At 38.7% G+C, this 26,638-nt stretch overlaps 1 protein-coding gene across 1 annotated transcript in view; it reads right to left on the bottom strand.

Moving 5' to 3' along the window:
• FAM102A (family with sequence similarity 102 member A) overlaps window positions 1-26,638 on the bottom strand; it is a 770,447-nt gene that overhangs the window by 27,954 nt on the left and 715,855 nt on the right. The window contains exon 10 of the mRNA XM_044058679.1: window positions 24,645-24,714. Coding sequence (XP_043914614.1) covers window positions 24,645-24,714 — 70 coding nt within the window. The remainder of the gene's footprint in view (window positions 1-24,644; window positions 24,715-26,638) is intronic.

Here is a 26,638-nt window from a genome sequence, read left to right as displayed (position 1 = left end):
AAATGAAACATTGATTTTAAGTATAGCAGAAAACATATTTATGTTAAAGTATGATTACAATTTAGATCAAACATGCTACAAAGAGACTTCAGATACAAACAGAAAAAGAAGATAATGTTTTACTTCATAAAGACCACGTTTCCTACCATTTGCAGATTATCAAGAACAGACATCTTGAAAGGAATGGTGATTGGTGCAATAGAAGAAACTTAAGTTATTTAAAGCAGATTTTTCCTTACAAGTAAAAGCTGCAAATAAAATATTATTCATACTTTCAAATTTCTCAGAACAAACTACAGCATCTGAGCCTGACAATTCAAAATTCTGAAAATCAGAGTTGTAGAAGTATACACTTTTCCTCATACTTATCAATAATTTTCCAATTCTTATCAGAAAGAGTAGGATTGGAATTGACTAAGTGCTTAGCAGCAGTGGGATCAACTAACGCTATAGCTACTGGGTCAATTTGGGAATAGTGTATAAAAAATTAAAAGACTGAGGAACTTTATACATCCTATCCGCCCTTTTAAGGGCAGCTGTCTGACAATAAGGAAAACTGCCTTACACACATCCTCTAAAGCAGACAGAACTGGAGGAATCGGTGAACATTCTGGAAAATTCTTCTGCAACAACTCATAGTATTTTCTGAGGAGCTGCAAAACCTCAGTGTTCACCCACTGAAAATACTGGTGCACTCTAGCAAGAATCTCATAGAAAAAGAACTGCCCCCCCTCCACAAGAAGAATCAGAAACGGAGCTCTCCTCAGAGTCTGAATCAGAAATCTACAGAAAAAACATGCCTCCATCCCTGCATCTTCATGTGCAGAATCTTGGATCCCTCTTTCTTTTACCTTAAGTTATTTAAAGCAGTCAATCCTGACTGTTCCACCAAACTCCTAGGCGTTACTATAGACAATCAACTGAGCTTTGACTGTCACATTGATCTAACCATCAAGGCTGTTAATAAAAAGATAGGTGCCCTTTATAGACTTAAGCCCTTTCTTACTGCAGCTACCCGAGTGTCTCTAGCCCAAACTCATCTCCTATCTACACTACTGTATGCCTCCCCCTAATTTATTAACATTTCAAAAGCTAACCATCAGAAACTAGCCACAGCCTACCATAGTATTGCCAGGTTTGCCACTGGTTCCCCATATCGAACTCACCATTGTCATAATCTCAAAAACCTTAACTGGCTAGAACTACAGAATCAAATTCTCCTACAGCAATTAGTCATCACTTATAAAATTCTCCATTACCCCTCTAATACACCCATACTTAATAACCTTATCGCCCCATACAAAAATCTTACTTCCCTTCACTCACCCAACAAACTTCTAGTAGCTACTCTCAAATCCTACAATAAAGCAGGTGACTCCTTATTTGCCAATACTGTTGGATCACACTGGAATAAACTTCCCAAAGAACTAACCACTTTAGGCTCATCCCACCTTTTCAAAAAACAAATAAGGAAACATTTGCAATCTCACTGGCTATGCCCCTGCTCAAATCCTGACTGAGCTTAAGAAACAATTACTCTCTCCCGCACCCTACATTGCTCTTCTACCTACCCTATTTCACTACTTCTATCCCTCCAAGAAGTAGACCTAGCAACCCACCAGCCTGTTTATTACTCCTAATCTACCTCTTTTATGTTACTCACCACTATCTCTGTAACCTGTCTTCTCTCCATGTATCTAACCTAGTTCCAGACTTCCTGTGTGCAAATCTCTATCCTAAAAGTAGTACTCATCACAATATGTCTGCTACTAACTGGCTAATATGTCTAAATTTTTACAAACTCTCCACCTGTTCCTATTTTTCTCCCTTCTTCATTCTTTTTTTAGCAGTCTTTCTATAGTAAATATTTAAGTTATAATGATTCCGTACTGCTGTTTATTTCTTGTTTAAATTGCCTTTGCATTACTATTCTATATATCAATTTTTCCCTTAGTTGCCTGCATGCTTTTTATTTACTTGTTATTTGTTAGTCACTTAGTTTATTAGTGGAGCTTTTCTCCTCGGGCCTCTGCTGAAAATGGACATGTATCCAGCCAGACTAGCCCGGTCAACAAATGTAAAATAAAAAAAATAAAAATTTTACCAAAAACTACTTAACAAGAAGGACTGATAGATTGAATTCAACTCTGAGCCTGACCCAGAAAACTACGCCTATCTGAAGAAAATGGAGGAGGTGTAGATACATGCTTGGTTTTCTGTTTCTTTTTGACACGAAAAAAATGGGCCAATTGTGTTACAAAGACATGCGTCTGGAGTGTTTCACCCCAGGCCTCCAATATACATTGGCTTTGTTCCAAGTAGGACTTTTCTATTAACAAATGTTAAAATAAATTAAATTAAAAATTAAATAATGACAGCAGGAGCTATGGGTACAGCATTCTGATGCAACAGGGAAAACTTCTTTGTTCCCTCTCCCAGGACCGACAAGAGTGGCTCTTCCATGTCTACTAACGGGGACCCCAACAGCCACAGAGGACATGACTAACTGCCAATGCACAGTGGCTGCAGGTGTTATACCAGAGGGATCCAGGTAAAAGATGAGTGGTCTGAGGTACAATAAATGGGGCAAGCTGTTGGCCTGCTGTGGTGGCAAAGGCAGTTTGCTTAAATTTTTTCTTTTGTGGCTGGAAGAATGACTGCTCATGGGACTGGTAGTCTGCTCTATGGTTAAGGAGAAAATAGTGCCTCTTTCCCAGGGAAGACGACTGCTGGTAAACCCTACAAGTCCGCAAAACTTATTTTTTTGACAGAAAAACACAGTAAAAAGCACTATGCCAGTCCCACAAAAGTAAAATAAACACAACTTCTCCACAGAGAAAATGTTTTCGGTTACTTTACGTCATTTTTAGACCGACAGAAATAAATCAGCATTTCGTTTAAAACTACATTACCATCTTGAGACAGTCCATTAAATCACAACACTCCTAGATTTAAAATAACATTCCTGAAGAGGAAAGTAATAAAACATCAACAAAATTAAGAAAATAGAAGTTTTTTCCACAAAGGGAACTTATCTGCCCAGCAAGGAAACAGCACCAAGCCGACCGTTGATCTTCCAAAGCCGTGCAGAACAGTACTCTTCAGCAGCAGGAGAGCTCTGAAAGACGTGCACCAAAACTTGTATTTTAGTCAGCTCAGCAAGAGCTGCCTGACAGTTTGGTCACATGGAAGGTGTTCTGAAGCTTTGGAAGCTGGCCGGCTGTTACATCCTTGGCAGGATATAACCCAAGGTTAGTGCAGCAGTGATCAATATGATGAACGTTAATGATTTCTTAAAACAAAGTGGGTGAACAGTAGCAACTGACTGAAATAGAACCTTACAAGTAGTGAAACCTTAAGTTTGATGTATGCGGTTTTAACAATATCAACTATATGTACAAAGATCAAAGGAATTTTGTAATGAAATCTTAATCTTGATTTACAGACAATCTCGGCGCTACAAAGTAAATTCTACTATAGCATAACATGGACTAGCTTTTACGGCTTATTTTCATCTTGCTGACCTCTGTCTGGACAAGGTGCAAAATGGTTTAAGTTTAAGTTGGTGAAGCTGAATTCTCCAATTCTTTTTCACAGGAAATCATTGCTTGTGTAGTTCCTAAGCAAGCAAGTTTGGGAGATGGGTACAAAAAAATGTGTTATTTTTTTTTTCGTTCAGTCAAGCTAAAACTGCAACAGTTTGGTTTCATCTGGTTGTACACTCATCCGCATGTAACTCTATCAGTCTTAGTGGAAGCAGTTGAAGTTCAAAATGACAAAACTGATTCCTTGATTTATGCAAGGACTTATAATACAAGTAAAGAAACATCAGTTTTAAGTATAGCAGAAAACATAATATTTATGTTAAAGTATGATTACAATTTTAGATCAAACATGCTACAAAGAGACTTCAGATACAAACAGAAAAAGAAGATCATGTTTTACTTCATAAAGACCACATTTCCTACCATTTGCAGATTATCAAGAACAGACATCTTGAAAGGAATGGTTTCCAGTATAAAACCTTTCATGCTCATTACAAACATTAGCTGTGGAATTACTCCAAGTAATAGCAATTCCTTAAATTGATCACTGTATTGTAGCTTTACAAATGACAAAAGTCCTACTGAACATGAATGTTCAGCACATCATTTATCTTTACAATGTGTATTCCAGGAAGCTTTCACTTGGGTACTCTAACCCTTTGCTCTCACACGCCTTTTCAAATTTCTGTGTAAGGCTTACACTTCATGGGAAACCTACCCCTCTGGCTAATACCTGAATCTGTGCAGACAGATTAGATGGTAAAGGTCCACAACAGTCCCCTCTTCTGAACCACTTTCAAGTAATTTATCAAATTATAAGGAAGGAGACCACAAGTACATCTGGAAGTAACTTGAGATACTACTGAAAAATGCTGAGATAGATTACCACACAACAGTGGTGAATATGACAGTGAAAAACAGCACTTGAAGGCTAGGAACAAAGGAAGTAATCCCACAATTGTAAAATTTTCTTTTAATTTTATTTGATCCGTTTGTTAACCAGGAAAATCCAGCAGGTACAGACCACTTTTAGATGTGACCTGACAGCATTGTCTGTTTAGTGATTTTCTCAAAGTCACACTGTAGGAAATGGAAGTTAAGAGAATCAAACTCACGACTACAGGATGAAGCTCAATAGCAGCTCAAAGCCCATATCCTTTCAAGGAGCCCTTCATAGTCAGTTTAATCTTGAAACAGTCCAACACGGCATAACACTGTCAAGTGACAGTGGAGGACATGCAGAAGACAGAGATTATGACAAGATGCCCCAGAGGACAGTCCTGTTAAAAGAAATGCCCAAGCTGTAATGTTTAAAGAAGCTATGACCCAGTGACCATATGGCTGCAGCAGAAACACCAATTACAGCTACAATGTTAATATGCAGAGCACAGTCAGCCTTTGCTAGTGGAGACACCTGTGATGGAACTAGTCAAAACTTAAACAGCTGGCTAAAAAAAAACAAAAAAAAACAACGCAATGGGTCCTGAAGGCAACACTCTCTGTCTTGTGCAAGGGAAACAAGTACCTGCCATGTCTTCCTCAACACACAAACCCTCTTAACATGTCAGTGCAACTACTTGTAGGCATGTGGGCATTCATGATGTGCAGAACTTGTTCCCATTCTGTTATGTCTTCTCTTAAATGGATCAGAAGATGAATGGAATAATTCAGAATTAACTCTTAACCAGTCTTTGTCAGGAAACAAGGACAGATCTTGAATAAGACCCGATACCAAGCAACATCAAATATTATTACTTAAACATCAGAGTGTACATTCCTGTCTTTATTGAGATTATAGAAGGCAGAAAAGGCTCAAGTGTGAATTCTAATGTCCAAGTAAGTAAGTAAGTAAAAAAAGACTCCTACAGTAGTTGAAACACTCCTTTAGGCTCACAGCATGTGAAGCAAGGAGACAGTTTAAAAAAAAACATGTAAGTCTCTTGCTATCCACATAGCAAAGCTCTGGTAAAGGGCTTCTTCATTATATCCAGAATCTCTGCCACCTCGACTAAATGGTCAGAGATTAAAAAGGCATGAATGATGCAGTCAAGTTCTAGTAACAAAGATCTGAAAGATAAACTAGCTTAGTTATAGGGAAACAAGTCCTCACTTGCTATGTACTACAAGACAACCAGCAAAGTTACAATGGGACAATCAGGAAAGTGTGGACCAGTCATTTCTGGGTCTCACTGGAAACGGAGGTAATGACAGAAAAGAAATGGAATCCATAAGCAAGCACACCTTAATCATTTTGGCCACAGACATGTTCCACGGAGCTCAAATGGGTAGCATATGAATGTACTTAGTGAAGCTTTTCTCCTCAGGTCTTAGCTGAAAATGAACTCTGCCCAGTTGGACTTTCCCCATCAGAAAAAACAAAATAAACTAAAATAATAAAAAAAATGTAATTTCCTGCTGAGGTAAATATATTAATATTTAGCATTCTCTACAATCTGAAACTTAAATGAAAGCTCAGCTTTGCCAACCTAAGATCCAGTGAGGACTAAATGGGCAATCAAGATGTGCACCGCTCCTGCCATATGCACATTCACGAGGAATATGCAATATTTAGTGACACTCCCCCAAATTTAACTATTTCTCTGCAGAGGGATCCATGGGATTTATCACACTCCCCTCCTTCAAAATGAGATTATTCAATTAGGTTTAATCAATAGCCAGTATTAAGAGTAAGAATATGGAACTGAGGGAGCATGTTAAGTTTCCCCTTACCCTAGGTTCGTGATCTCAGAGTTAGCATATTTGGAGACGTCAGATGTGGGTGATATTGATGAGGAGAAAACACAGGGGTGGTAGGAAACACAGCACGCCGACAACATAAGAGAATCTACTGGAATTGTTGATACCACAGTAGAAAGTACATGTAATGTACACAGTATTTCTTCTACCAAATTGTCTGATGCCAAAATAAATATTATCCCCAGTTTTTTTGTTGGTGAAGATGTGCTGGCTAATGATGTAATTACCTTTTGTCATTTGTTTAACCCTAAGTTATTTTTTGATTCTGACACGAGATCTCAAAGATCTACTGAATTTCAGTTTTGGAGGTCATTTTTTATGCCCCCATGCATAAGCATGTTTTCATTTTCAAGAATGTGCACTTAAAGACTTACATTTTCAATCAAGGGAATCTAATATTATACGTTCAAATCCTTCTCAGTCTGATCAACTCCAAGAACCTTGTTGTTGCTACTTGTGTAGTAGCCACTGAGGACCTGATCGCTTTGGGTCCCCCCCCCCACTTGTGTGAGCAAGGAAACCTCTCACTCCAGCTAAAAGCAAAGAAAGCTCTAACCAGCAATCATCCAAAAATAGACTGCAGCCTCACATTTAACTCCAGGAACCTTGTTGTTGCCACTTGTGTAGTGTAGGTGCCAGCTTTTGTGACTACTGTTATGCCTTGTTAAAATCTGTTACAGTCAGCTAGAGTGCATACCCCAGGGGCAACAGCTGCAAACCTTCTTCCTCTTAGCCCACCCCCACCCCTTTCATCCGTTTCACTGTTGATAATTTGTTGTATGTTAAGGTATTTAGCCCCTCTCAATAGTCATAGCCTTCAGTCCCTTCTCCTCAATAACTGTTCTTCACTAAACACCAAACAGAGGTGCAAAGTCACCAACTGATTTTATCTTTAGCTACATTGTGTGCAGCAAACAATGAGCAAAGGGGAATACAAATATAAAAGAGAATAAAATCTGCCATTGCAGACTAGCAGCATACAACTTCTACCTGTGGTGTACTTCTACACACAGTTTTTCTTGGAGAAACCTTCCAGTCCTTGAACAAGGGTGCTATATGTTTACCTTATTTCCTTGGCTGTCCTTTAATAATTAGCTAGGTTAGCAGAGTGCCTTGGATTCTCCCATGCTACTTTAAATTCCAATTGATGGTTTCCCTCCCTTCCCCCACCCCCCAAGTGATTGCTCAGGTACAACACACCAAAGGTTTTAAAAACTCTGGATGCCATATTTGCTCTAATTACAGCTGAAAGCCCTCCAGGTGTAGCATCTCTAGTAAGTATCCCTGGACTAGCTGATAGAACTTAGCTAAAAAAAAATATCTGGACGGTATAGCCCCGTTCAGCTTACTTCGCCCCCCCCCCCATATCATTACCTTTATACCTATCCATACAACCACACCCCTTCACTTCCTCCCAAATCTCCCACCCCTCTACTTGCTGTTCTCATACTACCTCCCTTCTTTGCTCCTCCCCACACTTACCTATCCACTATCAAAGACTACTATACCTTACTCCCACCCCTTCCTCTCATCCCCTGTTCTACATCCAATGAAGTGACATGTCTCTTACAACTCAAACTATACTCTTACCTTCTCCACTCCTTATACTCTATCACCTCACCTCCTATCACTCACAATTACCTACTCCCTATTTCCATCCCTCAAACACCACTCTTAACTCAAATACTACACCACAACCCTATCTACTAATTTGTCCCTCCATCCTTCCCCCCACCACTCCCATTCCTAAAATACAAATATCTCCCCCCTCCCCTTTAAAACTAAAAAACAGTCTACTTACTCAAATTAAAATCCTATTACAAACCTCTACTTCTATCTGGCGACATTCATCCTAACCCAGGCCCTACAGACACTACCCTGAACAATAACCCCCCTGTATCTAAACCTGCCAACCCACAAAAACAAGTACAATTCTGCTCTATCAACGTCAGGAGCCTTGTAAATAAAGTTCAAGAAACTCCATGCTTGGATAGCTACTATACTCCTGACATAGTTACCCTAACTGAAACGTGGTTAAAACCACACCATCTGGACAGTGAAATCATCCCTCCTGGCTATAATATCCTTAGATTAGATCGACCTAAAAGAAAAAGAGGAGGAGTCTCCATACTCTACTACAATTGTTTCTCCCAAATCAGTCCCACACTAGACTTACCCTCCTTCTCACCAGCTGAACTCCTACTGACCAATTTCAAACTTAACAGTTTCAACATCATAACTGTTGCAGCAATCTATATTCCCCCTGGTGATAATATTAACATACTTGAGAACATCCTATCTCAGCTCTCACATACCATTCGCAATGAAATAATTATACTGGGAGATGTAAATATTGATTGGCTTACAATACAAGCTCCCAACACTACTTCCTGTATAAACCTACATGGGTTTGAGCAGCTAATCACAACCCCAAACTACATTAATAAATCACACCTTCCTAGCTCTCTTCTTGACTGGATATTGGTCTCCCACCCTCAAAACTATCATAACTCCCAAACCCTTCCAAATGCCCTCAGCGATCACTGTCCTATAACAGTTACTGGACATACTCCCCACCTTACCACACCTAACAAATTTATTACCACCCGCTCACTTTCTCATTTCTGTCCTAACTCCTTTATCCACCAACTCTGCAAAATTAACTGGTATTACCTCACCACTCTTCCTTTAGATGAAGCTGTCCAATCCAACACCACATTCTGAAACATTCTTAACTCCCTTGTTCCTCTTCGCACGATTAGAATCAAATCTAATACTGCTCCCTGGCTCACTAAATCTACCAGAACCCTCATGAAAGACCGGGATAGGATTTGGAAATTGTGGACTAAAACTAGGACCCCTTCTCTTCTTCAGAAATATAAAGAACTCAGAAATAAAATAAAAAAAAAAATCATCCATTATGACAAAATAAACTTCTATGCCAATCCTCCCTCTACTCTTAAATTAGACCCAAAGAAATTCTGGAGCTCTATTAAACAGACTCTTCATCCAGGAAACCCTTCCACTCCTAACCCATGTCCCAATGCAACACCTGAAGACATAGCCAACAAATTTAACAATCATTTTATAAACTCAATAACCTCCATAATAAACACTCTCCCCCCAGAAACAACACTAGCACCCCCACTAACTCTATACCTCTTCTAAACCCTCCTAACTCCTTCTCTCTAAAAGCAGTATCAACTAACTATGTAAAGTCATTACTCTCTAAACTTAAATATTGCTCCCCATCTATTGACAAGCTACCTTCTTACTTCCTGCAGATTGCCTCTGAACCTCTTGCCTATCCTGTATCCATCTTAATCAACCGATCCATTTCTGAATCCTATGTCCCCACTGTATGGAAGAATTTCTTTACTCTACCCATTCACAAAGGGGCAACTCCTCAGACATATCCAACTTCAGACCAATTGCCATACTCTCTCCACTCTCAAAAATCCTAGAGAAATGCATTCACAAGCAGGTAATGCATTACCTTCACCAGGAAAACCTTCTCACACCCACACAGCATGGTTTCCATCCCAAGCACAGTACAACTACTGCACTCATATCATTCATCAACATAATCTCCCTAGCTCATGACAATAAACTTGTCTCATGCCTATTCCTTGACCTTTCTAATGCCTTTGACACTGTCTCTCACCCACTCCTTCTAGACAAACTCACTAACTTACATTTCTCTCCCCCTACTACCTCCTGGTTCTCCAGCTATCTCTCTACCTGCCAGCAATCAGTTAAATGGCTCTCTGCACTATCCTCCCCTCTCACTGTACAAATGGGAGTCCCCCAAGGGTCCATACTTGGACCACTATTCTAATATTTTCACCAACTTGCTCTACTCCTCTTGTCCCCAGTCATCTCTTGTGCAATATGCTGATGACTCAACTATCATAATCATTGCTGACAACCCAATTGACCTCCACTCAACTACCCAGGCATCCTTCCACACCATTGAGACTTGGCTTAGTGATAACAAACTAATACCTAATCCAAAAAAAACTAGGCTCCTACTCTTCTTCCCTAAAAACATCACCACACATAAAAGTACATTTACCATCTGATCCTGCAACAATACTATAATCTCAGATGAATCTAGTACTAAATTGCTAGGTGTTACAATAGATGATTAGCTTAAGTTTGATCTCCATATTACTAACTCAAAATGTGAAAAGATTGTTTGGCGTTCGCAAATACAACAGAACTGAAAAAATTATTAGCAACCACGCCAAACGCTATGTGGTCTTAAGACGCCTGAAATCCAAGCTTCAGTTCTTGTCTGATGTACAATGAGCTGTAAACCAGATGGTGCAAAAAATCCAAAGTTTAATAAAAAACCGAATGGTTTCAGTTCTGTCATATTACTAACTCGGTAAAAAGAGCTCATCAGAAACTTGGACACCTTTTCCGTAGCAAGAAATACTTAACACTGCCCGAATAACTCTCTCCCAGGCTTTATTACTCCCAACACTCCTGTACAGCTGCCACATATTCACAAACCTAAATTCTACACTTATTTCCAAGCTTGAAACCACCTATACTAAGATCGCCACATTTGCAGCTAACCAAACCTACAAGTCACATCACTGCTTAGCACTACAGCAACTAGACTGGCTAGAATTCCCTCAGCTGTACCAACTATACCAACTACAAATCATCCACTCTATCCTCTATCTACCCTGCTTCTGCCCCAGCCTCTCCACTATCATATCCAAATATTCCCCTGCTAGTACGCTACGCAACTCAAATCAAGAATTATTAGACATCTGCAAACCCCAAACAAAAATAGGCTACCTTCTCTATAACTATAACCCAGCTGCATCCTGGAACCAACTCCCCTTGGAAATAAAACCCCTCCAGCATAACAAAAGTTTCAAATTAGCCACAAGGAAATACCTAAAAACCCACCCTGAAACCACCATCCTTTCACCTATTTCACCACCTCACTCTTAATGTATCTCTAACACTACTCCCCTGCCTCTTCTACCTCTTCCCTTCCTCCATCTCCAACCACTCTTATTTCTTAGTCTCAAAACAACCTACCTGTCTAGTCTGTCTCATATACTCTACCTCCCCTACATCTCCTACTAGCCATTCTTACTTTCCTTTCTTGTTTCCAAACTCCTATACAACTAGATCCTACCCAGTTTAAATAAGCATCTGCTTAACTCACTTTTCTCTAAGCAGCTTAAATAATATTGTAACTAGTCACATTTTCTTCTGCTAATTGTTTAAAACCTTGTTTGTAACAACTCACATACTTGCCTGCCAATTGTTAATGCTCGTCTTTCGGCTTTTCCTGGTTAGGGGTCGCCACAGCAGAACTCCGGTCCGCTAATGATTGGCAGTAGATTTTTACGGTGCCGAGTTGCCAGCTCGACACCCGCCCATTCACACATGTCTTTCGGAACGCCACTCGACCACGGGGAGGATATGCAGACTTCACACTAAAGGCACTACCCACACTCCAGCCGAGAATCAAACGGGAGAACCTCTTGCTGTGAGGCAACAATGCTACCGCTGCATCACCGTGGATTATATGTCTGCCAATTGTTAATACTCTGTATAATTGAATTGCCTGAGTAGCTTTTTTTCTCTCTAGGTCTCTGCTTGGAAGATCCTATAGCTGATTGTTACTACTATGTTACTAAAATTTATTAAATTGTTTTCTAGTCCTGAGGAGCTTTTCTCCCAGTGTCTCTGCTGAAAATGAGCCAAAAGCTCAGCCAGACTAATCCGGTTAACAAATGTAAAATAAATAAATAAAATAATAAAAATAATCAACAGGATTTAATTAAACTTAAGAATAATAGGGAGCTGGTCATTTTACAAGCTGACAAGGGTGGTGCCGTTGTTGGAATGGATTGGTCAATGTAGTTGGCCAAGGCCAACAGACAATTGTCCGATGGCAGATTTTATATGCATATGCCCCTAGATTCCACAACAAGATTTCAGAAAGAAGCTGATGATTTTCTTAGACTGGCCTTGGAGGAGGTTATTATTACCAAATCTGAAACTCACCATCTTACGGTACCAGACCCCCCAATGTCAATATCTATACTTGCTACCGAAAATTCATAAGGATTTACAGATGCCACCTGGTAGACCGATTATCTCAGGCATGGACTCTGATTGAGTCTCTGTCCGCATTTTTGACACAATATCTTAAACCTTTGTTAGGTTTTGTTAGATCAAGAATTCAGGATACCACACAATTCTTAAGGATTATTTCGGATATGCAGTTAGATCCAAATTGGTTTATGTGCACATTGGATGTCATGGCACTGTATACCAATATCCCTCATTGGGCCGGTTTGGAAGCCCTTAATTATTGGTTGAATAAAGCTGAAATATATTCCCCAGGCTTCAACACTTTGTTCAAATGTCTTGCAGAACACGTCCTGAATAAAAATGTGTTTTAATTCCATGGTCAATGTTACTGGCAGGTCAAGGGTACTGCAATAGGAGCATCCTTTGTTCCTATCTACACGGATTTGTTCATGGGGTACTTGGAAGAACAATTGATTTATGACATCAATCATGACATCTTTTTAGATGAGATCGATATATGTAGATGTTATTTGGATGATTGTTGGATGGTCTGGAAGGCTAATATTTCCTATTTACAAGAGTATATACAATATCTTAATGACAACAAGTGGGGTATAGAATTCATGGTTAATTTTGATACCCAGTGTATCAACTTCTTGGATGTGACTATTACTAGGGAATCTGATCATACACTCAGTACTCCATAAACATCTGGAGTACAATACCTTGCTACATGCCACCAGTTTCCATCCTAGACACATCACCAGAAACATTCCCAAGTCTCAATTTTTAAGAATTAGGCACATTTGCTCCTCAGAGAACTCCTGTGAATATTATAAACATGATTTGATCCATAGATTTAAGAATAGGGGATACCAATATGACAATATTATGACTGCCAGTAACTGGGCTTCTAAACAAGAGAGATCCAAGTTATTGGAATACAGGAACAAGAATTTGGATGAGCCATCCCCTATTAGATTTGCTAAGACTTTTGGGCGTAATATTAATACATTAAGAGACATCATTGATTATCATTGGGGTATCTTGCGGGCTAATAATGAATTGTCTGAAATTCTCACATCTAAATATTTATTCTCTTTTTGTCGGGGACCAACATTGGGTTCCCATTTCAGCCACTATAAACATAGGACAGAATCAGAGCCCCCTAATATACAGTTAACACTGATCGGCTGTGTACCTTGTGGTCATTGTTCTTTTTGCAGACATATGCTTAAGTCTAAAGAATTTACTAGCAGGAATACGGCGAAAATCTATGATATCAAATTCTTTGGGAACTGTAGTACTGATTGGCTTGTATACTTGGCAACTTGTCATGCTCTGCCTTTTATGTTAGCCAGGTCTATATGTACTCGGATATCGGAACACTTGAGTGACATCAGTAATAAAAGGACCTCCAGTTCTCTATACAAACATACCACTAAACATAATTCAGCACAGTTTAAATTTGTCATTATTGATCACATTGAGGGTGACTGAACTAACAAGGTGGGTTGGCATTCTCTAGTAAATCAAAAAGAAAAAAATTGGATAATTAAACTGGGGGGGGTGGGTGTTTACCATAGGTTTAAATCAACACTTATAATTAGCCAATAGGATGCTTTTGTGTTTGTGACTTTATGTATAAATTATGGCTGTGTTATTCAGTTACTTGTTATCACTGAGGAAGGCAGGTTATGTCAAAACCAGTCTGATTATTCTATGGGTATTGTGGTTTCCACATTACCCTGATGGTGTTGCCACAAGACAGAAGATTTGTTCCATTTGTTTGGTGTTGGCTGTTTTTTTGGTTGTAGTTCTGATTTGTTTGGCCTTTTGCACCTGCCGTACTTGCGGATCCATTTTCTCTGTAATATTTCATTATAGTCAACTTTCTGTATCGTCTGCTTTATTTCTTGCACATTTTGTAGTTTTCTATCATTCCATTTGTGGAATTACTACATGTCCTTATGCAGAGGGCTTTTCAATGCATGTCCTCTGTTCAGGTACCATGTAGCCTTATGGTTGTTTGAATGGACAAATAGGCGTTCTGTCCTCAGAAGATGAAAGAGCCAAAAGCACCAGTGCAAGCTCAAATATGGTGATGTTCAGCTCGTTTTAAGTGGTCCTGCACCGACCCAGCAACAAACGGAAGACCAAAAGAGCCTTGCACCACTGCCAAAATACCCCTATATGTTGTTATGGACAGCCACTGAGACAAGGAATGACAGCAGAGATTTGACTTCACAGCCATGTCCAACAGGGATTTAAGGTTGTGTCTGGTAATTTGCTGACTACACAATCATTACAAGCACCCTTTATTTTTATGAATAAATTTGGACAATTGAAAAGAAGATAACCAAGCAGTACAAGCGACTAGTAAGAACTTCATATTCTTGAAGAGCACACACCCTTTAGCCCTGTAGTGGGGATGGTTGGATGAGTGAAAATAGGGTGTGGACTTCTACAGAATGGGCCTTAGTGATAAATCTTGACAGCCATGACAGTCAAATAAGAGAGCACAGTGTACAATCTCACTGAAAAGGGACCCTTGAAGTTAAGACTATCAAAAAATTAAAAAAATTGAGTATTCAGATCTAAAACCATTTTTCAAAATCACAGGTGGAATGTACAGAAATAATACTCCTAATTGCTCACCAACCCTGCCAGCATGTTAGCATGCACAAAGACACATCTACATGTACATGTGATATATCTAGCTCTTGTTACCTAGAAAGCACTTGCTAGCATTGGTTAAAGATAGCTGGAAGCATAAGCAGAGCTAGGATGAAGCAAAGGACACGGCTACCCCAGGCACAAGGTGTTAGGGGTGTGATCAGCAGATCCGTTTTTAGGACATGAGGAGGTAGGGACTTGGCACTCCTCTGCAGCACCGGACTGGAGAAGCCCCCCCCCCTTTTCTTTGGCTCCCCAACCTAACACTGAGGGACATGAGACTGGGGAGCAGCACTGGGTGATAAATGAAGCAGCTATGGTTCTGGTTGGAAGCAATAAGTAAGATGAAGCCGGGAGTCAGGGCAAAGCCTCTGTCTGGATAAAAAAAAGTCAGAATGAATAAACTTGTAAATGCCCTACTCAGGGCAGGGATCAGCCCTCCCATCCCCACCCCTTCATAAGTAACAGAATTGTTCAAATCCTTCCTAACCAACACAAACACATTTCAAAGTCTGAATAGGATCAACATCACCCTCTTCAGCACCTCTACACAAGAGTCCTACAAGGATCAGTACTATCTCCCATATTACTCCCCTTATCCATTAATAAACTACCTACCGACTCCTCCTCCTTGCCATTATTTTAGACTCAGATGACACGGTCCCATTATTTTAGACTCAGATGACACGGTCCCATTATTTTAGACTCAGATGGCACGGTCCCATTATTTTAGACTCAGATGACACGGTTCCATTATTTTAGACTCAGATGACACGGTTCCATTATTTTAGACTCAGATGCCACGGTCCCATTATTTTAGACTCAGATGACACGGTTCCATTATTTTAGACTCAGATGCCACGGTCCCATTATTTTAGACTCAGGTGCCACGGTCCCATTATTTTAGACTCAGATGACACGGTCCCATTATTTTAGACTCAGATGACATGGTCCCATTATTTTAGACTCAGATTGCATGGTAATTTGTAGGGCAAGCATCTCACCTCCAAATATGAGGAACAAGTTAGAACAGGACGTAGGATGTAGGAATCCTCTCAAACTGTTTAGTGCAGCATAAGCTCATTCTTAACACAAAAATTAAAAAAAAAATACAAATCTATCCTTTCTGAAACCATTCATAAATCAGTACTATCACCAAAGAATCTGAGTATTCACCATAACAGTGGACAGATTTAGGTACCTGGGTATTTGGAACAGCTATTACTCTTCAATATTATGTTCAAGTAACTACTTGAAGTAAGCTGCTCTTTTGGGCTAAAAAGAACATCTTGCTTCCTCTCCCCAGCCAGAATAAGAGCTACAGATAAAGGATCCTTCTATCACAACTACAGTATAGGTCCTCAAGCTCATAGGTGGTTACTAGACATGTGGTCCAGGGATCACTGAATAACCTAACCAAACTTGCCAATTGCCCCAAAGCACTGTCTGGTTAAATAACTTGCTCAAGGTTATACAGCAGACACATGAATGCTGAGGGAATCGAACATTGGCCCATGGGAGGCAGTTAATTCCCAGCTCATAGTCACAATCCTCTGTGCTAACTGCCAGACCCCCAATAACTTCAGCTGCATCAAAAAATAATCTGACTTCACTTCAAGCTACATCAAACAAAAATTGCACATTTCTGTCTCACTCACCACATAGAGAACACCACTGTTCCAAACTTTTTATGGGAAAATGGCTATCAGTCTGACAGGTATCAATGCTACTCCTTCCCCTTCTCTGTTGGCAAATTACCCAAAAAGGACACCCCTTACAACTTGAGATCCCTGCTACCACAACCTTTTAACTCCCTCATAATAAACTCCATTGAACAGACCACCCTTTCTGAATTCCATCTCCTAAAACATGAAAATCCCTCCCAGTAAATATAAAGCCCACATATTCCTATACTAAATTGTGGCTTGAACTAAAAAACGATTTACATAAAGGTGTTTAGTGGAAATGCTTCCACAATACCAGTGACACCTAGAAGCAAACCATGAACAACTAATCCCAAGAAGAATACCTCCCACATTCTCTACTACAGTTAACTTAATCAAGTAAAAATGTAACACCTCTTTTATTTTCTACTTTATCACTCTTCTCAAATCCACTAGAGCCCACTTCATACCTCCCTATCCAGCTACCCTACTTGGTTCATCCCTTCTCTCCCACTGGATCTTGCTCCTTTACTAAGCACCATTCCATTCTCTTTACTCTAACTACCACTAGAAATGTACACACAGTAAAGATCTGCAATTAATGCACCATCTCATACTGCAAAGGCTCACCTGACTACTGAGATATCTTCCATTTAATATTCTGTATTCCAACTGCACATTCTTTGCAAATACCTACAATAAGTGGTACTTGATTTGTTGTAACCCCAAGCTGACAAAGAGATACACAGACAGATAGAAAAGTAGGTAATTAGAATCAGACAGACAAGTTGATGGAAACAAAGTCAGATAGAGCTAGACAGAGCTAGAGAAAGACAGATAAATAGTTAGACAGACAAGTAGGTAGTTAGAAACCCAGACAGATCAAGCGAATGAAAGACAGATAGATAGATACAGTCAGACAGACAGGTAGGTATAGGATAGATAGATATATAGATAAATAGATAAAAAGTACTGCAGGGGTTCTACAATAAATGAACAAAACTACCAGTGACTACCTAGTGTCAAACAATGAATACCCAGGTTTGACTACCGGCTTAGGTGGTAGAGTAGTTGACTGGAAAAGGCTGAAGTTCTACCAGGCCAGGTAAAAGTTCTGCTGCAGAAGTACCAACTGAAGGAAGATAAGTCAGCATAGCAGGCATTACATCATACCTGCCATCCAACATGAGGAAAGAAGTCAACAAAAAACTCATAACCACTGCTGGAAAATGGATGTGATCCCAGCTCTCGACTCCCCCACCCAGCATGCCAGGAAGAAGGGCCGAATGAAATCAGCAACAGGGTAATGGGGACCTGATAAGCATGGGGGACAGGGAGAAAAATACAAGCAAAAACAGTTACCAAATATAGGCAAATTAACATTAGATAAGATATTGCATTTCAATCTACAGAGTAATCATCCAAGCCAATCCATTACATGAGCATCAGGGAGTGTTAGCTGCTTTACCATTTACTTGTCTTTTTAACACACAATGCTCCTCAACCCCAGCTAATAAGTATGGCCAAACAAATAGAGGCTCCTATCTTGTCACGATACCAATATTGTAAAGGAGGGGGTTACAATTCTGGGTTCCATCAGGCCCTGCTGACATCTCATCAACCATCATGTATACTATCTTGTCTACAATGTAATAGGGATCCTACACTGCCCTACTCAGTCCCCGTACCACAATGAGAATAACAGTCCTCCACACATTCTGTTCCTACTCTGTTATCAAGGACCTTGGATTCCTAAGTCACACTTGAACTCACATCATTGACTTTGTGACACAAATCCAACAGTTGGAAATAACTTTATTTTTGCATATTTCCATGTATAATGCTATCCATTATCTTTCTACAGTCTTGCTACATTTCCTTAATGTGTGCATAGTCACTTCTAAAAGTGATAACCCTTCTCAACTTAGGTTCCAAATTGTGAATACTTTATTTTATTTAATTATGTATTTGACATTTGACTCCTGGGAAAGGCATACTGGGCATATATCCCATTTTCAGTGGAGGGCCTTGTAGAAAAGCTCCATAAGATGTAATACAAACTGTATATATGTGATCTTGGAAACATACCAGTACTAAAAGAAGTTACAATAAACTGCATAAATGAGATCAACAGAAGAAAAAAAGCATGATTATATCAGAGACAGGCAAAAACACAAATATATAAACACACACACGTGTGTGTGTGTGTGTGTGTGTGTGTGTGTGTGTGTGTGTGTGTGTGTGTGTATACATATATATATATATATATATATATTTCTGTTTCTGCACCTATATATATATATATATAGGTACAGAAAGAAGACAGTAAGATAGTAAGAGGAATATTGTAGGCAAAGGAAGATCAAAAAGTCAGAGTCAGAGAAGAACAGGGTAAAAGAAGATTTAAAAATGACAAAATAGAAGGAAATTAAGAGAGAAATAAAGGTAGGCACTAAGGGCAGTATGAGAGATAGTGGGTGTATGCTAGACTTCAAGGAGGAAGCTGCATGAAAGACAGAGAGAGGAGAAAGAATGTAAAATAGAAAGAGAGAATATAAGAGGGGGAAAATAAAAGGGTCAGTTTAACCTGGAAAAAGGTAAGTACAGAGCCTGGAGTTGAGAAGGTAATTTTTAAGCAAATGCTTAAAAATGAGACTTGTAGGTATTGATTTAACATCCAGAGGAATCTTGTAGGAGTATAAACTGTGCTTTTTTTTTTTTTTTTTTTTTTTTTTTTTAAGGTTTACGGGTTTCAAGAAGCTGTTTCTCTTATGAGGGAAGTGGATAGTTAATAAGGTACTATTTGAGAAAGTTACTGATGGCTGGCAGTGTAAAGGACTATATATAATTTTGTGGGCAAGTAGAAGTTTATTGTCCTTAAGGCAATTGGGCAACCCAAGCCAGTTTAATATTTTCAGAGAAAAGCAGTGATGACTTTTATATGACAGAGTGGCTGCAAATCTAGCTATCTTGTTACAACGTAGTTCTAGTTTTGTGATGAGGGAGTTTTAAATATTGGTAAGAACTGTTGAGCCATACATTAGAGAAGGTAGAATGTGTGTTTACCAGTGTAAGGAGTTGGTGAGGAATTGTTTGGATCTGTACAGCATACCAAGTGTTTGATGCTTTTTCTATAGAGTTCTGTAAATGAAGATCAAATTTCAGTTAATCCTCGACTGTGACGTATAGTAACTTGGTATGAGATAAGACTTCTATATCTGTATAATTGAGAGAAGTTATTTTGAAGTTATTTTTGAAGTGTTTGAGATGTGTGGAAAAACAGTAGTAACTTGGTTTTATTATGATTTAGGAAGAGTTTGTTTTCACACAGCCAGTGTTCAATGGAACTAAAAGCATTCTGAGTAATGGAGTGTAGATGTCGAAACCTGTTTTATAACCAGATGAAGGTGGAGTCGTGAGCATACTGGTGAGGGGAAGCCTGTTGGGAGGATGTATGTAAGCTGTTAAAGACGTTAAGCAGAAGAGGTCCAAGGATAAAGCCTTGTGCCACACTAGTAGTAAGTTGAGAAAAGAGGAGCATGTAAAGAGCCATTTTACAGACTGTTGGCAATGAGAAAGGTACCTACTGAACCAGCTAAGTGTTGTACTACACAGACCAAGGATAAACATTGTAGAGACCAATTTGGAGTGACAGAATGTGTTAAAGGCTTTGGAGAGATCTATAAACAGGGAAGATATCAAGTTATTATTATCAACTCTAGCTATGATGATGTTATCTAAGAAGGCAGCCGCTGTGCTATGGTACGGGCAAAAACTGTGTTGGGTAGATGTTAGTAAATTTTCTTGAAGAAGGTACTCTAAGATTTGCTGATGTATGCACTTTTACAGAATTTTAGAGAGGCGATAAGATAGCAATATGTCTAAAGTTTGTTAGTTCAGAGGGAACCTTTGTGAGGATATGAAGTAGATTTTTTTTTTTTGCCATACAGATGGGACATGCGATTCCCAAATGGATGTATTGATCAAGATGAGCCTGTACAAGCAATGGAAGTAGCTGCAAGCTTTATATACTCTGTAGGTAGGTTGTCAATGGAGGGTAAGCAAGGCTTCAGCTTACTAAGTAGATGTTTTACATGTGAGATAGAGACAATTTTAAGGAGAAAGGAGGTTTACTGGAAGTGGGAACCTCATCTGGGCCTTCCTGATGGGATTTTGTGTTAGGGCAGCAATAGATTCTATGAAACAGGAGTTAAATTTAGTAGCAGTTTCTATGGTAGAGCTATCTGGGCAAGGTTTGGGGGGGCAGTAGGGTTTCCAGAGACTAGGGACTAAGATTTTGTTAAAAGAGGACCAACATTTCTTATTTTAATGGTTTATTAGTGGATCTATGTAATACTGTTGTTTATCAGCAGTGACTAAGTTTGAAGATGGGCAGATTTGGTTCTTTGTCAGTTTCTCCAAGCTTTGTCACTCATGTGATTTTACCTTTATTTCTCTCTTAATTTCCTTCTGTTATTTTTTAAATCTTCTTCTTCTTTTACCCAGATTCTACCTATGTTTCAAATTTCATCTGTACACCACAAATCTATTAATTACCTTTATTTTTAAATTAATATTTTTTGTTTGTTCTCTCCACTGTAACTGTTGATGTTTTTCTTTGTGAAGCTTTTCTCCCCGGGCCTCTGCTGAAAAAGGGCCTTTTTGGCTCAGACACTCCCGGTTAACAAATGTAAAATAAATAAATAAATAAAATGTGCATCAGTGTACAACTAGTGTGCGACAAACAGGTAGTTTGGGTAATTTAACATATGTTCTTCTCTCTTTCAATTGTTTTTATTGAAAACTTTAACAACAAAATATTAATATATAACAGAAATATTATAAAACAAATATACAGATCTAAATGAAAAATAATAAACAACGAAAATAGCTAATTACAATGTTGTGTACTATAAAACGGGTCTATTAGCTGCACAAAACACAATAACAGCAAATGTGCTTTGGGCGACACAAATGCAGGGAACACAGTAAATGCCAAAGTGTTTTTCTGCCGAAATTCAAAATACTGAAAAGTTTTGTTTGGCCAACCTCGGAAACCCGGTGTGATAATCAACACAAAACAAATGTCACTAACACGCTCAGTTAATTTCAACACTGAGCTTCTAACGTGAATATATGCACGAAACAGCAGTTCCCCACTACATACAAACCCTATCCTAATAAACCGTAAATGTGCCTAACTGTGACATAAAAACACCTAACATAAACAAAATAGCGTGTGTTTGCATAACAAAAAGTAAACATTAACACATTCTGGGATTTCCTTATCGTAAATGTGCAATAGTTACTGACCTTAGGGTTAGAGTGCGGGTTAAGGTAAGTGCATATATAGTAATACATTCAACCTACACCTTAGGGTTAGAAGTAGGGTTTGTTTATATTCACATATTTCCTGCATTGGTGGGATATTACACATTAATTGAAATATATTTTGCAGTTTTAACAGTATTTTGCACGTTTAACAGCACCTATCCTTTATTGATGCACAATGTATGATGTTTGCACTATGTGTTCCGTAACTTTCTTAACTGAATAAGTCCAGTCTTGTCTATACTTTTTGCTGCTTGACAGAGTTATGTCACAGACAGCATTTGGCCAAGTATGACAGTTCGTTTTTCTGTTTTCACTCATTTAACAGTTTGTCTTTAACGTATTTCGAGATGTATGTGTCACCCAAAGGACATTCGCTCTTATTGTGCTTCGTTCAGCTAATACAGACCCCTATAAAACAAAGCTTTTTAAACAGAAAAAGAAATGTGATAAGAATAGTTGTTAGTTAATTACTAAAGTCTATTTATCTAGCAGTTCTTTGAATTTCAACCATATGTTATATGAGGAGGTGATTCTAGATGTTCTTGTCTTAATCATAAGTTCAATATGACAAATTTCAGTTGATAAGGGTACAAATTCCTTCACAGTAGGAGTGTCTGATTCTTCCAGCTCTTGGTGATGGCTTTTCTTGCTAATGTTAAGATATTCTATAAAAGAGGGTATTTTATTTTCATGACACAAGTGGGAAGAAGTGTATTAAATAAAATAAGAGATTTGGTCAGTATAAATTTATCACTTAAAACAGACTGTAAGAGAGAATTCATATTATCCCAATATGTTTTAAGATTTATACAATCGTAAAAGGGGTCTAATTCACATACCTGAAATACCACATAACCGAAGACCAGATGACTGAGACAAGAACACCGAAACTTAAAATAAACAAACATAGCCAAAAAGTTTCCCAGGGTAAGTAACCACTGGGCCAACAAGGGGAGATTTACCCTCTTCCCCACTGTAGTGCGATCCCAGAATTGGTATGTTTAGTTAGGGGAGGTGTGAGGGGCACAGCCCTACACCTGGGTAGGTCATAGATGGTGCAGTGTGTTCTCTGTGAGTTTTTGGCCCATTGGTTACTTACCCTGGGAAATGTTTCGGCTATGTGGATGTTCATTTATTTGGAGTTTCGACGTTCTCATCTCGGTCATCTGGTTTTCGGTTATGTGGTATTTCTGGTATGTGAAGTTGACCCTCATAAAACATATGCCGCCATATATTATACCATCTTTCACAATGTATTTATGTAATTTCTTATCTACTTTATAATATTATAGTTGACAAGTAGTATTTCAGTCTTACCCTCATTAAAACTGAGCCCCAGTTTATTTTGCAATACTTCTGTTGCTTAGAATAATGCAATAAGAGAAGAATTGCAGTCAGTCAAAGTTAATAGGATGTAATCTGCACATAACTCTATTTTGGGGATTAAATCATTATTTAGTAGTATGCCTTTGATGTTTTTATTTGATCTTATATAATCCATAAAAGGTTCCATAACTAGAGCAAAAAGTAAATGTGACAAGGGTCAACCCTGTTTAGCACCTATAGTAATCATGATTGATTAGGAAGTATACGAGTCTATCTTAATGTATGCAAAGGAGTTTTCATAGGGAAGTTTGATTAATTGTAAGAAATTGTTTGAAAAAATTACATTCCTCCAGTACTAACAGTAAGTACTCCCAGTTAACCGAATCAAATGCACTACTGATATCCAGACTAACCAAAGTTAGTTCTTTTTTTGAATTATTAGTATAATAAATTGATAGTGTTCTCCTGATATTGTCACAGGCGATCCTGTTCATTATAAACCCAGCCTGATCATTGTTTATCAACATTGGAATATTTTTTTTATTCTAGAGGCAGAGATTGCCATGGATATTTTATAATCTACATAGAATAATGAAATTGGTCTATATGAGGAACACTGTGGTGAGTCCTTGTGAGGTTTTACAATTGGGGATATTGGGGTATATTTCCAGGATAGTGGCGCCTTCATAAGTCCTTTAACTATTGAAAATACCTCTAGTAAAATACTTAAAGTATCCTTCTGATGGGAGGCAAAGGCTATTTGGGGTATCGAGAAACAGTGAGCTGAATTAAGTACAGCATCATCCTATTGTGAAGCGTAAAGACTGGACCAGCTAATGGATTGAAGAACATTGTTGAAAACATCAAGTTTAAAGTTGGTAAGGTTACAGAGTCCCTTAAGTAGTCGATTGTCATTTTAAACAAGACTTTTAAATTACACCTGCAATAACTACAAAACAAAGACTGCTCTTCACAGAAGACCAACTATCTCTTCTCAAGGTATCAATAGTATCACATATACTTAACACTGTCTATACGAGTCCAGCATGCAAAAGAGTTTGGACAGTCCCTAATGCAGACAGCTTATAGTTCTAGAATAAAATGGGGTGGGAGCTAATAACCTTGTGCTAGAACAGCAAAATAAAAAAGGAAAAAAAAAACAGTTTCAAGATTAACAGGTCATATTTCACCAGTCCAATCAAGATAGTTTTGTGTCCGATGTACTCAAAAGACTGCAGTACAAAAGTTAACAAAATGAATGCTCTGCTCTTACCTGTTCCCAAGCTGGGTCCCACTTAGGGCTGTGGTGCCATCTCGGCTCACAAACAGTCTCAGATTACTATCTACAGTAGGGAAAAGAGATCATGTTAAGATCTACTTCGAACCATTGCTCAGTTAAAAAATAATAACATTACTGTACCACTGGTATGTATACATCCCCTCCATCCTCTTTCCCTCAGGAAGGATATCAGTTTATCAATATTCACTTTACCTGAAGTACCTACTTGGATAGTTCACCTTACTGCTCAGAGAATAACAAGTCCCACTGAATAAAAAAATGTGAAGACCTACTTGTAACCTGCATGAACATACAACTCTTTTATACAACTATTGACTGTACCATTATTTATTATTTATGTGAAAAGCATGCCCAGTTTTCATCAGTATGTTTTTCAGAGTTTGCTATATAATTAACTACAGGTCATGACTGAAAAAATTAACAGCTTCTTTCAATAAATTTATGCAGGTTATCAAAATCCAAAGGACCAGTCCAAATTAATTCATCCATCCATCTATCCACAACCCCTTTTCCCTATTTTTGCACATAGAGTTGAGGTGTCACTTCAACAGTAAATCATCTAGAGCCACACTGCCCAGTGGCTAGCCCTATCATGATTCTTCTTCCATACCACACAGGCACAAGTACTCCTACTGCATGTCTCTGAAATGTGGGAGGAAGCCAGATAACCTAGGGAAACCCACGCAAACACAGGGAGGACATTCCAACTCTGCACAGTAGGCACCCTAGGCAAAAATTTAACCAGCGAACCCCTTGCTGTGAAGTAACAACACTACATGCTGCATCACTGACCATTACAAAATAATGGCACGAACAATATTGATTGGGGCTTACCAAATGCAGTGTGTGTGTGTGAGTGTGTGAAACTCTTATTTGAAATAAAATACAATATGTCATGATGCCAATGGATGTTACTGCATACTATGACAGGTGCACAGTGAAATACATTTCGAAAGTATATATACAAAACAGAGTAAATGTATAAAAACACATAAGACAGGTCAGGTTCAATGGCAAAAATATCCTAAATGATACAAATTGAACATTGGGGTCATATACCATTTACCACTCCACACACAACAACCACACTATCCCTAATGCCTACAAAATCTTATGTGAGTTACTACTCCATAACAAAGCTACTGTAACACCACATTCACTTGTACCTCGGCAGGCTGGTATCCTATTACAAAAAGCACAAATGCTTAGGGACACTCATCAAAACTGCAGCTGTTTGAATAAAATGATCATTAATATACAGCTTTTACAAGATGAAAGGGATACGCCGTAGGTGGGTACTGGTCTTCTGCACAGATCAAGAAATGATATCTGTGGCGGGTTTAAGGTTACCTCCTATGCTGTGATTCTCAACTGGAAACCAAACCATAAAACATACATAAACTCTGCCACTTTCTCTTCTTTTCTCATGCTAAGATATATGTATAAGAAAGTCTTCAACAAATATTTATCGTACCCGTCTAAAATCTGATGCACTAAGGAGTACCCCCCCACCTACCAACACACCCAACAGCAAACGGGAGAAATATGCCCTACTATAAAGTGTCACTACACAGTAACATCACACCACAAAACTTAAGTGTCCCATTACCATTGGAGACCTATGATGTGCAATGACACAGTAACAACTATTACAGTATAGAAGGATCTACATCACAGCATGGAAGGAGGGTGCAGTAGGCCTCTTCAGCAGCAGTGACTGTAAGTCATTATTATAGATATAGGTTCCTAAGTTTATACTAGGCTAATCACCACCAGAGTCTTTATAACCCTAGCCATGCAACCCAACCCGTTTTTGTCCCCGAGTATCTTGGACACCTACATGGTTGGGTATGTTAGTAAGGGGGTAGCTAAGGGTTATGTGGGAGGAATGTTAGCTGGGGATTAATTCATTTACCGTTGACCTCTGTCCATCAGAGAAACAGGGGTCAGACTAGGGGTGAATTTGC

This window comes from Protopterus annectens, chromosome 16.part0 (assembly GCF_019279795.1).
Source record: "Protopterus annectens isolate FY-2018-M chromosome 16.part0, PAN1.0, whole genome shotgun sequence".
Lineage (NCBI taxonomy): Eukaryota > Metazoa > Chordata > Ceratodontiformes > Protopteridae > Protopterus > Protopterus annectens.
The sequence above is the reverse complement of the archived record's forward strand: the minus strand, read 5'-3'. Positions and strand labels throughout refer to the sequence as shown.